The sequence below is a fragment of the Bacillus rossius genome, chromosome 1 (assembly GCF_032445375.1).
Source record: "Bacillus rossius redtenbacheri isolate Brsri chromosome 1, Brsri_v3, whole genome shotgun sequence".
NCBI lineage: Eukaryota > Metazoa > Arthropoda > Insecta > Phasmatodea > Bacillidae > Bacillus > Bacillus rossius.
The window spans coordinates 362,859,511-362,874,061 of NC_086330.1; the positions used below are offsets into that span (position 1 = coordinate 362,859,511).

General features: G+C 34.5%; 1 protein-coding gene and 1 non-coding gene across 2 annotated transcripts; both read right to left on the reverse strand.

Moving 5' to 3' along the window:
• Positions 1–480: 480 nt before the first annotated feature.
• On the reverse strand, positions 481–552 carry Trnaa-cgc (transfer RNA alanine (anticodon CGC)). Its single transcript has one exon. It is a non-coding gene; the product is annotated as a tRNA-Ala (tRNA).
• A 643-nt stretch (positions 553–1,195) lies between these two features.
• LOC134528328 (uncharacterized) lies at positions 1,196–5,087 on the reverse strand. The gene is made up of 3 exons (XM_063361864.1): positions 4,637–5,087; positions 2,622–2,844; positions 1,196–1,472 (listed from the first exon to the last, which is right to left on the reverse strand). Exons 1-3 carry the CDS (start codon positions 4,757–4,759, stop codon positions 1,351–1,353), a joined length of 468 nt encoding a protein of 155 aa, XP_063217934.1. The 5' UTR covers positions 4,760–5,087; the 3' UTR covers positions 1,196–1,350.
• Between the last annotated feature and the right edge of the window lie 9,464 nt (positions 5,088–14,551).

Genomic DNA, 14,551 nt, shown 5'->3' on the forward strand with positions numbered 1-14,551 from the left:
TTTTGGGTTGCTGTCTCTGCCACAGTGGTACCATTGCCATTTTGAAATTGAATGACACATGCATGCAAATGCCACTTGCTCAATATGAAATGAGTATCATAAAGCTGTATCATAAAATATCATAAAGATGGATAAAGCCATCTGTTAACATTCTTGGGAAGGATTTGCAATTACTTCAAGGTATATGTCCATTTATGACAATGGTTATGCTGATAGAAAAAATGGGAAAATTAAGTAAAATGTATTCAGGGTATACTTTTACTGAAAGCAGTATTGCTACTTCTTAAGCAAGGTTGTAACTACCTTCTTTATAGCAGACTTAAAGCAATAGATAATATAAATGGGCTAACTAAAAATAGAAAGGTGTATAATTTAATTATTAAAATACTGTCATTGTTTTACGATACTCGTAATGTAAAATAATCTGTTATGCATACAGCTGATTATTTTAGAAAATTGATATTATAAAAAAAGTTTCTGTGGAGGAGCTGGGGTTTGAACCCAGGACTTCCCGCATGCGAAGCGGGCGCTCTACCACTGAGCTACACCCCCTGTTGCAACTATGGTGGCTTGTTTTACTGGATATTTGGTATGACTTATTTGGATGTTATTACGTGGGACCACTTGCAATATGAATTGCAATAAAACCAAAATAACACCATGAAGCATGTGAATTCAACGTACAACCTGGAAATGTAAGTTAATACACCATAAAGCACCAAAATTTAACTGAAAACACGAACAATCATCAAGTTGACAAATCTTAACTCAAATTACAAAAAAAATTAATTATCTTTTATTACAAAAAGTCATTGAATGTAATTTAACACAAATTTTGTACCATATGTATGAACTTCATGGATTGGGAAAATTAACATTTCTTTGTTTGATCTTACATCTCATTAGTTAGGACAGTTTATTTGTAATTTTTGGCACATAAAATTTGCCTATTTATTAATTAATTTGTCTGAGTATTTCTGAGACAAACTTGTTAAGTATTACTGATGAGTTTAGTGTATATAAAATCATCATAGGTATGTCAGTCATAAAGAGAGTATTTTGGTTCAAACAAGTACATATGAAGAAAAATGTTGAATATAATTTCATTTTTTTTTAATAGTCCACTATTTTTATGATTTAATACTGAAATATCCTGTTTTGAAAACTAAACTGACCTGATAATAAAACCATAATACCTTGTCCCTAGTAATGGGAAATGACTGATCCTCATTTATTTGCTGTCACTTTGTGCCAGATCTCCGACCACACATTTACAAACATGGCCGAGCTGATGGTGCGCAATAGCACAGTCTGCACGGCCGATCAGTGTCGCCCATGTTTGAAACACGATCAAAAGACGCCTTGGTTCTGGTCCATCGATAACTCGTCCTTCTCTTCATCGTACTCATCTTCATCCTCATCATCTTCATTCTCTTCATTGTCAGTGAGATAGATTTCTCCATTCACCATACCTGAGAAAAAATTGATAAAAACAGACACATGAACGAAAGTTCATTAATATATATTATTTCATATTTGCAACTGGTGTTGAAGAACACAGAGAGAATAAAACTCCCAAGGAAGACCAAGGAGGAGATGGGAAGAGCAGGAGAAAGGAGAAAACTGGAATAAAGTGAAGAATGATGGAAGGACAGAGGAAGATGCAGGCATTTTACGTGGCTGACCCAGCCACAGGCTGGAAACAGTTGATGATGATGATGATTTGGTAAACAAAATAAGTAAACTTACAAAACATAAATCATTTATAGGTACACGTTTAGAAACTATCACCCAATTTTAATTTCATAGTTTTTAAGACATTATGTTAAAAGGCATTTCAGAAGAACATGAACATTATATGGCTATCAAAACTAACTGCTTTGCTACTAACACAAAACATTGATACAGCTTACAAGACAGTGTAAGTGCCTAGCTCCACTTTTGGACAATTAAGCTTTAAGGATGGCCTGGCAGAGGTGGTGACTTACGTCAATAGGTGCAATCATTATAGCTCAGTAAAGCTGCTACTGTAATGTGTTGTTACATAAGTAATGTCAAACACACACATTCCAGGATGTTAATATTTTACAATTTCAGATAGTTAAATATGATCTTTTATATACTTATTTGTAAACAGAAGATAAATAATGCTAAGGTACCTATAAAAAAAAAAGACTCAGTGAAAATTGTTTTACATCTAAGATGTTTACTTATCATTGTTACGTACGATACTTCTGCTGTAAACTGTAAAACAATTGCTAATTTTAGGTTTGATGTTCTTTATAAAACTGAGTTAATACAGACATTTATTTCACCAGGTCCATCAGATTTTTTTTTTTTATATAATTTCATTACGAAAAAATTTAAAGGAAAGAGCATGGAATGACAATCAACATTTTTAATTAATTTTTACTTTTGTCAGTTACTATACCTATTATTTCCCTTATTTTGAATTAAATTTCTTGAACTATTTCATGGCAAAAGTAGCATAAACTTAAACTTAAATAAAACTTATCAATTAGTTTACCTTCTAACAAACGTCATTGCAGATAAAAAAGCAGGGAATGATTGGATAAGGTAAAAGATGAGCCAGCAAGCAAGATGCTCACGAGAGCACTCACACTGCAGCGTGTTCAGGCCGATGTCTATGTGCTCCCTGTTGACGTCGTCGGCTTCCGGCCGGGACCGCGGGGTGCCCGGGCCGGGGGCCCTGGGGGCCGCCGCCTGCCGCACGTGGGGGCGGTTGAAGTAGTCCTCGGGCCGCACCGTCCTCCTGTCGGCCTTCAGGTCCCGCAGCATGCACTCGTACAGGCGGAGCTCGTTCATCACTTCCAGCTTGTGCATCTGCCGGCACAGACACTTCGTCCTCCCACCACCTGCAGTTGTGGGCGTCCGCTGAACGGGCTGAAGTTTCAATATTCTAACAAAGCATTGTAAAGTACTACACCCAGAACGTGGGAGCAAGGGGGAAGTCCTTGGGGTACGGTTCCGTCCCTTCCAGAACATTAAAAAAAAATATATAGCAACCTACATACATATAGTTACAGAACTATTATTTTGGAGGGATAATTTCTGTAATCCTTAGAGGGCTACTTCCTCTCCATTAAAGCCTGACTTACCTTTCCACAAAAAAGCTTCATGTAATCTAACTCTGATGCTGGATTCGCAAACATGTCTTTCATACACACCTGACATGTGTGTTTCATGAATTAATGAGGTGTTTTAATGAACTCATCAAATAATTTACATAAGGACAGAGTATTAAAAACAATTAAATAAAATTCAAAATAACAAAATTTCATTTACTTTTCTCAAGCCAAATCATAGCATATATTTCTATAAGTAAATAGCAGCTTTCTGAAAGTCCACTATTCCATGAGATTTTGATGTGACCATAATATTTTTTTTTAAATCTATTATAAAAATAATTAAATTACTTATAAGAAGTAATATAATGTTTGTACTGGCCTCCTTCACAGACTCCTGGCTACAGCCCTGCTACACCACAAAAGATAAGCTGATACTGTAGCATAAAAGCAGCAGAATGCTTACCACTGGGCTTATGTCCAAATGCAGCAGTCTTCAAATCAAAGAAATGATACATCAGAGTATTTTAAATGTAGCTAACCTAACCAACCATTCAAAACAATTTTACAGCATTTTAAATTCAGTTAACCTAACCCAACGAAACAATTTTCGTAATATCACAGTACTAAATATGTATTGAACCTAACAACTCATGAAAATGGTAAACTACTTAAAGCATCACAATGGTCTCTTAAGAGATTAATTCAGAAACAGGATAAAATACATAATTTTTACACCAACAGTAAATTTGTGATATTCTGTGTGATCATTATAAATCACATGTTTTTCACACACAAAGAGTTGGTTTATTCATTATATTGTCATTACTACAAAATAATATATCCAAAAAATTTATTTTGATGGATATCTGCATTTGTTATTGCATCAAAATTTTTTATGAGCAGAATTTACCAAATTTTTTTTAAAGGAATTTCAATGATCATTATGATCAGTTGCATGACTTTTTACCACTAATAGATAACACTTAGTATAATTTGTTAAGAAAATATGATGAAACATAAAATGCAATACATATTGTGGCAGATTTCAGAACTAGCCCTTAACTAATACTAACAACAATAAAAAATGACATAACCAATATTGCATGAGTCCAAGAATCCAAGTTTCTAGTGGGTTCTGAAAACCACTTGTGGACTGACTCAAGTGCTAGAAAATTGAGTCATGTCATGACATTTTTGTGTGCACGGCCATCAAAGATAAAACTTAGCTTTCTTGAACTTGTACCTAGAGCACACCTGTTTCGTTATTTCGCTCATTATGTAAATATAGGTTAGGTTGGCAGTGTTTTTGGCTATTGCTTAAAATAATGATATTATGATGCTGTGTAATTCTAAATAATAAAAAATAATAAAACAGGTCTGGCAGACATGTCCACCAGCTTTAAATTGTATTAGTCTGAATCGGTTCAAAATATTCTCATTACAAATTCTTTAACGTCAGTATGCAAAATTAGCTATTTTATTCTAACAACCGATGAAAAATAACATTAAATATTTTTAGAACTATTCCTGTTTTTGTACGTAATTACCTCAAGTTTCAGTTTTTCAGACTGAGCCGTCTCTTTCATTTTTTTTAGATTTTCAATATCATATCTCAACTTTCGATGCTCAAACAGTGAATCGCAATAACTTTTGTCTCCCTTAGTTGCCATCCTAACATTCCAATGTAAATTAGAAAATAAACTTTAGCAGACACTTTTCAGGAGGTCAAAAACTTGCCGCGAATGAATTAATCATAGACTACGTACGTCAATAATAAACAAAAAAAACTCTAGGCAGAGTTCGCACTCATACTGTATGAGTGATTTATTTTTTTGTTGTTGTGGGTCCAACATGGAGAAGATTGCTACAGGATTTAGAACAAGTCATTTTGTTCGTACACATATATTATAAACTAGTAAAAATACTACACAATACAGAGAAATTTCATAAAACCAGTGGGTACATAAAAATAACACAAACTTAAGTCTAGGTCACACGAGTAAAAGCAAATACTGTAGAGGGAGAATACAGGTCAGCTCGCTCGTTTTCGCGAGAAACCGACGGTGCTGCGCTCTCGCGGCTCGGCGTGATGACTACCCCTAGCTGCCGCGACCACGACCGCGCCATACGAAAACCTCTGAAACTAAACTCGCTGAAGTACAAAGAGTAACCGTCAGAATTGAAAGTAATTATAATTACATATATATATTATTAATTCTATTGCCTTATAGAACGTAAAAATTTTCCCCAAGTCAAAATATTTCTTTTAGAAAAACATACTATCGTGAGTTGTAATATTTCCCACTTACCGCTTTCATTGTTAACTAAATATGCCTTATTTCTTGGTTTGTTGATATTATAGTGATTTTATGCTTTGTTTTTTTCTTCTTATTTTCACACAATTCCTTTTCAGATAATGTATTTCCTCGCAAAAGCATCGTTTACACCTTTTATAAAACAATTGATTATGACATTAAAATATTTGTTTTACGATGAATGTGGGAGAACCCGGAGTAAAGAAAACAAAAAAGCAAAAAAAGTCATGCACATGTAAATTGTATGGAATATCTAGCATAGCAGTGGTTATAAGGTATGATCGGGGAAAATAAACTTCTTGCTACCTATTTAGGTACAGCTGGATAAAATTTTACAAGCATATTCGTCTCTTGTATATGATTTGCCTTTTTCATTTACAATGGAAGTGAATCTTGTAAAACTTGTTCTAGCTCTGGTCAGTGGCGTAGCCAGGATTTGTGTATGGGGGGTGTTAAGAAGCATGCCGCCCCCCCCTTCCCCTCGTATTAAAGTGGGGGTCCGGTGGTCCTCCCCCGGGAAAATTTGGATTTTAAGGTGTAAAATAGTGCCATTTTAGCAGTTTTCGGTACTTAAATTTAAATATAGTAATGTTAAAATTTTTATTAATTTTAATACGAAATTGTTTGAGTGATGAATAAGAAATTAATTAAATATTTGGTGCTAAGGGGGGGGTTTGAACCCCTAAAACCCCCCCCCTGGCTACGCCCCTGGCTCTGGTACCATTGTAATAATGCATTTATTTAAATATTATTATTTTAAAGTAACGAGGTATTAATACATATTTAATATTTATGGTAGCTTAAGATGGTGCAATTGTAAGTTCTAATTTAAGGATTATATTGTTTATTTACATTGTGTCAAACGCTATGTAGGTACTTCTACATATTTATGTCATACTGAAATTATGTATTTGTTCATCTCCTGTTAATTTTCAATATTATTTAAATGTCCATGTTATTTAATTTCATAATATCGTGCTCAAATCTCTGTTAACTGTACATATAATTATTATATATGTATTATAAGGTAAGTTGGGGTAACTGGGCCATAGATTTTCAACTTTTTTCATATACTATACTTTTAACACATTATAATTTTACTAAAATGTATAGTTTTCAAAAATCCATGTATGACACGTATGTTAGTAATTCTTAGGAAGTCTGATTAAGCTGTGATATATATTTTTATTATATTTATTATATATATAAATATTTTATATAATTTTTAAATACAGGTGGGCCCAGTTACCCTGATAATGGGGGTAAGTGGACCACCCAAGTCTATTTCTTATAAGAAACTACAGAATCTGTGACTGGGTAACTGGGTCCAATGCTTGCAAATGTACAAATAAAAATAAAAATTTACCCCCATTTAGAAATAATTTTTCAAAGCAATTACCAATGTTGCAAGACTGATTTTTGTGAACATCAGCTATAAATTAATACAAAAAAAGTTAAAAAATATAATGTAAAATAAGTAAACTTACTCATACTCAAATAAACAACCTTTTAACTCAGGAACACTAAAAATTCCACGTTTGTTCATAGGGATTGGGGGTCTAATCAATCTTAAAATATCTTCTTCTTCATACCACAAAATGTCCTCCTCTTCTGGCCATCGCCAGTAAGTTAAACCAGCACTCTTCATGTGTTTTATTTGCACTTGGTCTCTATCTAAATCTACAACTTGTCCAGGATATTTTATACCATTATACAATACAATAACATAGTCATCTTTGATAACAGAGATACCGGGCACAACTTCGTCTGATTCACAGTCCGCAATGCTCATACCTGATGAGCCATCATCATCAGAGTCTGAATTCACACTTGAAGGTCTCGCCTTTTTAAACTTACAGAGGCCAGAAGTTGAAGGTAATGGGTTTTCTAAATCTACTGAAGTCAGTGGCTTAGATACAATCTTTCTTTTCTTTTTCTGATTTTTTTCCTCGCATTGCATCTTCAATTTGCTGCTTCCCTTTTTGTTTTTACTTTCCAGTTTGTCTTTGAGTTTTTTCTTCACAATGTTATTCTTTTGTTTAAGGAGCTTTTCTTCTATTTTTGTATTTTTTTGCTGTAAAGCCAAATCTTCCAATCTCTTTTCTTCCTGTCTTTTTTCTATGTACTCAGATGCAGTCATAATTTCAGCTCCCGAGCTTACTTTTTTCCTTTTTGGCTTGACAGATTCCTTGCCAGAATCTTCTCGAGTTTTGTTTTTGTGGAAAATTTCGACAATGATGTCTTCAAAACTTCGTTTTACACTTACATTGTTGGGCATCTCAACATCAGAGCTCTTGTCAGATACTCTATGAGCATTAGGCGTATTGTTGGCACCTGCCTGGCCATCAGGAGTCTTGTCTGTATCAGGATGGTCATGAGTACTGTTGTCTGCATCAGTAATCTTGTCGGCATCTGCCTGGGCATCAGGAGTCTTTCCAACATCAGCCGAGTCATAAGGAGTGTGTTCCGTATCCGTGTGGGCATCAGGGATCTTGTCAGCATCTGTCTGGTCATCATGAATTTCGTTGGCATCTGCAACCTTTTTGAGCTGTGCTTTGTTGTAAGCCTGTACTTCACAAGGTTTGAATTTGCACTTTTTTATTGCTTCTTGCCTGTTTGGGCCCCCTGTCTCTTCATCATAAATTCCAGATGCTTTAAAGGCATTTGTGATATTCTGTTTGTTAACATCATAAAATGTAGATGTCAAAATATTTACAAATTCCTGTTTAGGAATTTTTTTCCTAGGATTTTGTCTCTGCCACTTGGTCAGCTTCTTATCCCAATCTGATTTCAAACCTTTGAATACTCCAACATCCATGGGCTGAGTGACGTGTGTCGTGTGAGGTGGCAATTTTACGAGCACTACCTGATGTTCCACTGCCTTTAAAATCATAGGGAGACTTACATGACTCTTGTGCCCATCAAGGATAAGAAGAACAGGCCGTTCTTCTGGTATGTTGGGCAGAAACACTTTTTTAAACCAGTTTAAAAAAATCTCTCCATCCATCCACCCACTTTTTGAAGCTGCATAACCAGTACGGGCATCAGAGTTTGTGTCAATCCAGCTTTCCATTACATTCTTCCCTTTGAAGACACAAAGGAGAGGAAGCTTGTCTCCTGCAGCAGAACAACATGCAAGAACAGTGGTATTTTCACGCCCAGCAGAGCTTATTGTTCTAGTGCACTTTACACCTTTGCCACCTACAACTTTGGTTTTGCTTGGGTCGTGTCCAAACCCTGTTTCATCGCAGTTAAATATCAAGTGTGGTTTGTTGATCAAAACATTCTCTTCAATTGTTTTCTGAAGCAAATCAAACAATCCATTGATTACAAATGGGTTTTCTTGAGACATGCGGACATATTCTACTCCTTGTGGTTTTTTTATTGATAGGTTATGCCTTTTCTTAAAAGCAATGAACCAATCCGGACCTGGCCTACCCTCTTTAAATCTGGTTTTTATGTTGTTTTGTTGAACAAATGATTGCACCATGTCCATGACTTCATCTCTTGACAGTCCAAATCCCCATTTTTCTAACACTCTTAGGCAATCTGCAAGTTGAACCTCATACACATGTGGAATTGAAAGTTTTCCACCACCCCCAAACCCATCTCTCGAAATAGACCCTGAACCTCTCGAACCATGGATGTAGTGACGCAGTGTACTTCTTGGAATGCCATGAAATGTCGCTGCTTCTCTTTGTGTGCGGTTTCCATTCCTCACATCTGCAAGCGCCAACTCTAAAACCTCTCGGGAGTATGAATTTTCTTGGTCTGCACCCTTGGTTGTTCTCCGGTAGTACTTCCTTACCATGGTCTATAACATAAAAAGTAACTTATTAAGTTATAATTTAGTTCTTGGATGAGTTGTAAGAAAAAACTCTTTTTTTTTCTTAAATTTTTACAAGCTTTAAAAGAATAAATTTCTCCAACAAAATTCTACCTAAGCAGGCCTTCATCTTGATTAACTTAATTGCAACTTATTAAAATAACATAAATAGTATAGTTACTTATATTAGGTTAGGTTAGTAGCAACTTATTTAATATAAGCATAAGTGGTTCAGTGTGGGGTAACTGGGCCATACATGGACCCAGTTTCCCTGAATGTATGGCCCAGTTACCCCAAATCACTAAATATGATGGGGCAACTGGGTCATAACACTCCACAGACCTATAAAATGCACGATAGGTTAAAACACTATACGGAATGTTATTTTGACATTAACTGAGCTAAAATTTCTTACATTCGATTTTCAAGAGATAAAAAAATACTTACCAAAAATTTTTGAATTCACCTTTGTAGAGACATGTTTTGCGATCACAAATACAAAAAACATTAGCAGCCATAAAACATTCTTCAATCAAGCTGGAGACCAAATGGCTGTTGTTTTGTATACTTCTGCTTACCAGTGTTGCCACAACAGAGTTCAATTTCCCTCTTATATGTTCAGGGAAAATCTGGGAGGGGATGGCCCAGTTACCCCATGGGCCCAGTTACACCAACTTACCTTACACTGTACTCATTATATTGCACATATTCATTAAAAAACTTTTAACCAATAGGCTGTTGAACGATAGCAAACCAATAGTATTTAGTGGCTAAAAAATTTGGATAATTTAATTAATTCATTAGATAATTCCCTAAATGAACGATGATTAGAAATAGAATGCTTTGAAAATTTTTTCTTAAATTTTCCTTGAAAATATGCTGTTCGTTGTTAACTATTTTTTACATCGAAAGCAACTAACTTTTTAGCGAATAAATTTACATCTACATGGCCGCAAAGAATACGAGGGTCAACACAATTTTTTTCAAAAGAATCTGTTGATTAGTCTAGGTGCAATGACGAGTTGAATTTAATACATTTTAGGCTTGGAATGCATGGCCGTGGGTGCTGTTATCACGCCGAGCCGCTAGGTAGCAGCGCTGACGCTCTTCGCCCGCGCGGCTGTGCTATTAGTATACAGCTGTCCTGTATTCTTCCTCTACAGTATTTGGTAAAAGTACAAAAAAATTTCTCTCCCCCCGACACTAAGTGAACAAATTTCTTTTTTAATATATAAGAGAATATTATCGTATTTGTGTTTTATTATATTATTATTATACTAGTAGAGTACATTAAAATTACACAGATCACAGTGTTTGCAACAAGGCACCCTGAATAAGGATCAAACAGTCACACAAAAATCGAATTAAACATTGCAGTTCTCGCATCCCCGGGCTGCGGCGGAGGGTGAAGGTGGCTCGCAGACGATTACACTTACAATTACATAGCTCGCACAGTGGCATGGAGCTCGGAATTTCTGGTGTGCGGTTACAATGGTGGAAAACTCGGTTTCCTTACTGAAGCCTGGGCAGAGGACCCCTGTATGCACGTACCTCACCCTTAGGTACCTATCCGTGTTAGTGATGAGGCAAAATGATCAAGTCCGATGTTCACAAGTGAAAATAATGCAGTATATCCTCTTTCTTTCAAATAATATAATTGATATATTAAATATGTGACCATTACCACCTGAAAAAATTATCTTTGCTATTCGTAGTGCTACTCAAATCTCTTTCGCAGTTTTTTTTAACTGTACTTGTTCTTCTCAACTTCTGCACACCATCTTGGGTAGCGAAGTAATGGTCCCTTTAAGTACATTTCACCATTAATTATTAAGTAGGTTGCATTATACTGTATAATATTTGAGGAAACTTGGCAAAAATTGACTTGCAGGTAGAAGAGTATAAGGAACAGTACCTACCCTAAAACAAATCACAAACCATTGGCAAGTTCACCATGATTTCCGCATGGATATTTTTGGACTTGAATCAATTTGGGGATCCCACTCAAATCGCAGTGGTTTTAATTCGGCTCTAGCCGCTCTAGAGCTCCGTGTAGCTCATGCAAAAAAAAAATTGCAACAGTTTTATTTAGATACCAACTAGCATTGTACCTAACCTTGATTTATGGATTATGTTTCGATTTTGTAACGAAGAGTTCTTAAACACTCATCCATATTCGTGATTATTTGAACTTGCCTTTCCTTACATCCTTTATGAAAAACATCTGGTAGGTACCCGCAACCATATAACTTTTGATATTTCTATGTAGATTTATTATTAATATAAGAAGCATACTTTTACCTAAACCATTTTAATTTTCTGCAAATTATCTTCAGATATTTAGTATTTAATGTAATTTTAAAACAAAACGTACATACAGTAAAAAGTTGTCACAAGACAAAAACTATGGAAAAAAAATTGGTTGTCTGTAAAGTCGGTTTACGTACGATAGTTTAACGTGACGACGTCATAACAAAACATTAATGAAATGATTGCATACTTTTATGAATAAAATTGAATCATTTTTGCTTTAATAATAAAATAATAAATACTTGAAATTATACTAGTAATCAGATTTTTAAAATGCAAGAATAATTAACCTTTATTGCCGAATTTGTTGTTGTAATAAGCAATGAAAACCACATTAACTTTTTACTTCACTTTATAAACAGTCGACGAAACAGTTCTCGTGTCGCGGATAGATAGCGCAATTCGTTCGGTTCGCTTCCGTCACCGTAGATGACAGCACCATAGGGGAATAATATTATTTCGTTTTTATAATATGATTTTATAACAAATACGCATCCCAAATACACCAAACTTATTTATAATGTGTTACAATATTCTTTAAAACATTGTGCAAAAGATCCCGGGTGTAATTTGAATTAATATGTGTAACTCTAAAACACAATTGTTTGTACAAAAACTTATTTTAAAATTCAACATTACTTTTAAATACCGTACCGATTGTGCTGAAAATCGGTGGACGATTGTTAAATTACATAATATTAATAATTCAAACGACGAAAATATGATTGAAAAGTCAAATCGATGGTTGTTCCAATCGAGTGGAAGAGAGATAGATGCGGCGCAAGCGTACAATGAGCGTAACGGGACACATCGTAGTGGGACAATGTGTGTTACGGGACACTTTTTCGTGCATGCAGCCGGCGTTCATCGATTTATTAAACGTTGTCACGTCAAAATCAATGGTTTAGAATCAATCACTATAGGGAACAGCATATAATATCGATGCATTTTTGCTAAGTACCTAATCAAATCTCAAGCAATACCGTAGCTTAGTTCCACGATGATATTAACCTTATAATTTTAGTTAGGAACAAAGCTAACGATCAATAATACACACAAAAAAAAGCAGCGTTTATTGAGTTATAGGCAAACAAATATACAGACAGAGGCAACTTCGAAATCTACTGACAAAGAGAACCTTAGGCCTGGTTAAATAAGAAACACAATAACACAAAAAAAAAAGCAAGATGCAAAAAGTTCAATAATGATATTTTTAAATGCTCGTTCATAAGCTTACGCAATACGCAGCAACGCAACGCAATGCAAACAACGCTTAACTTTAAACTTTTTGCGTTTCAGCATGCGTTTCGCCTTCAATATTTAAAGTGAAATGTTCCGAAAATATTGAAAGACGCGGACGTTAAGTGCATAAAAGCCCATGGTGTTTTTATTGTAAACATGAAGTTTTCACTTGATAAACTTTTGTACAGTAAAAGGAAATAACATTTTTAAATCAATCATGAACTCAAATTTCATGTATTTAATGAAATAGGATTAACTGCAAAAATTAAGTCACAGAAAGAGTACAGAACATAAAATACTTAGGTATAGTGCTCGACTCTTATCTGAAACGGGTTAAACATGTTTAATATCTTACAAACAAAATTCAATAAATTGTGTATAAATTTGTTTAAATAAGATCTAATTTATCTCTTGAAGAGATTGGAATGGTTTATTTTGTTATTTTTCAGTCTGTTCTGCAGTATGGCATTCTGGCCTGGGGAGGAATGAGCAAAACGTCAATTAAAACACTTACTACAATTCAAAAACTTATTCTACGAGCAATTAAAAAAAAAAAAAAAACATACGTACCCACCAAGGAACTTTTAAAACTTTTAAGAGTCTTTGATTTTAAAACATTGTATATTATTAGAGCTGCAATAACGAGTATATCGAAGGGAAAATCAGTTAAATTATGTAGATCATAATTATACTACACGGCATAGACATAACATAGATTTACCAATTCCTCTACTTCATAAAACAATATTATAGAGATCTTTAGAATTGTTGCTTCCAAAAATTGTAGTTATTCTTCCTAAACAAAAAATTAAAAAAAAATATTGAAAATTAAATACTATTTCAACATTTTGCTGAATAATTAAACTGATGAAGAGACACCTGTAATAGTTAAGTAAGGTTTTATATACTGTAGTAATTTGTATACTTCTACTTTCCTTTTTTTGTCTTTTATATATAATTTTTGAACAATTTTACACTCTATTTTATTTTATTGTTCTTTTTAACTTCAAAATTTTATAAATAAGATAAGATAAGTAAGATTTCTTAAGTTGTATTTATTTATTTGTCAATTTTTACGATTTTTAATGTGTTTAACTTAGTCAAAATACCGTTAATGGTTTACAGTGACTAGTACTCACACACAAGCTTGCTATTGTGAGTGCTACATTTTCTTGTTTAATTAAATGAATTGTAATCAACGTGTAAAAAAAGAGAAAAATAAATAAATCTACAAAAAAAATTATTGACCATTTTAGAAGTTTTAATAATAAACATGAACTAACATAAGAAGCTTGGGGAAGAATTACGCTTTCTACTGTTTTACAATTTCAAGTTGTAGGGTTGGTGACGTCTTGCGACTTCCGTGCTTTATAAATATAGATTTGGTTATAAACTACCGCGATTTTCATCAAATGATTGCGTGTTGCGTTATTGCAGCGTTGCGTAGTTCCTAAACCCGGCCTCACAACCTTGTCGTGTGTAAACACATTGCTTTAAAAATCTTTAAAATGTCCACTTTGAAGTTATTAAAATTTCGTAATATATTATACCTTTTTTGTGTGTAGTTTATGAGAGCAATATCACTTTAGCGTATCCCAAGTCAATTTTCAAATATCTAAATCTTGCCGCGGAACAGCTGATCCCTCACCGCTGTCGATAAGTCACGCTGATGAAGCCATTGTTGAAATGCCGTGTAAAGCTGGTTGGAGAGGGGAGAGTGACGTCACGCGCAGGGCCGCAGCGCGCATGCGCAGTCGAGGCTGCGCTCA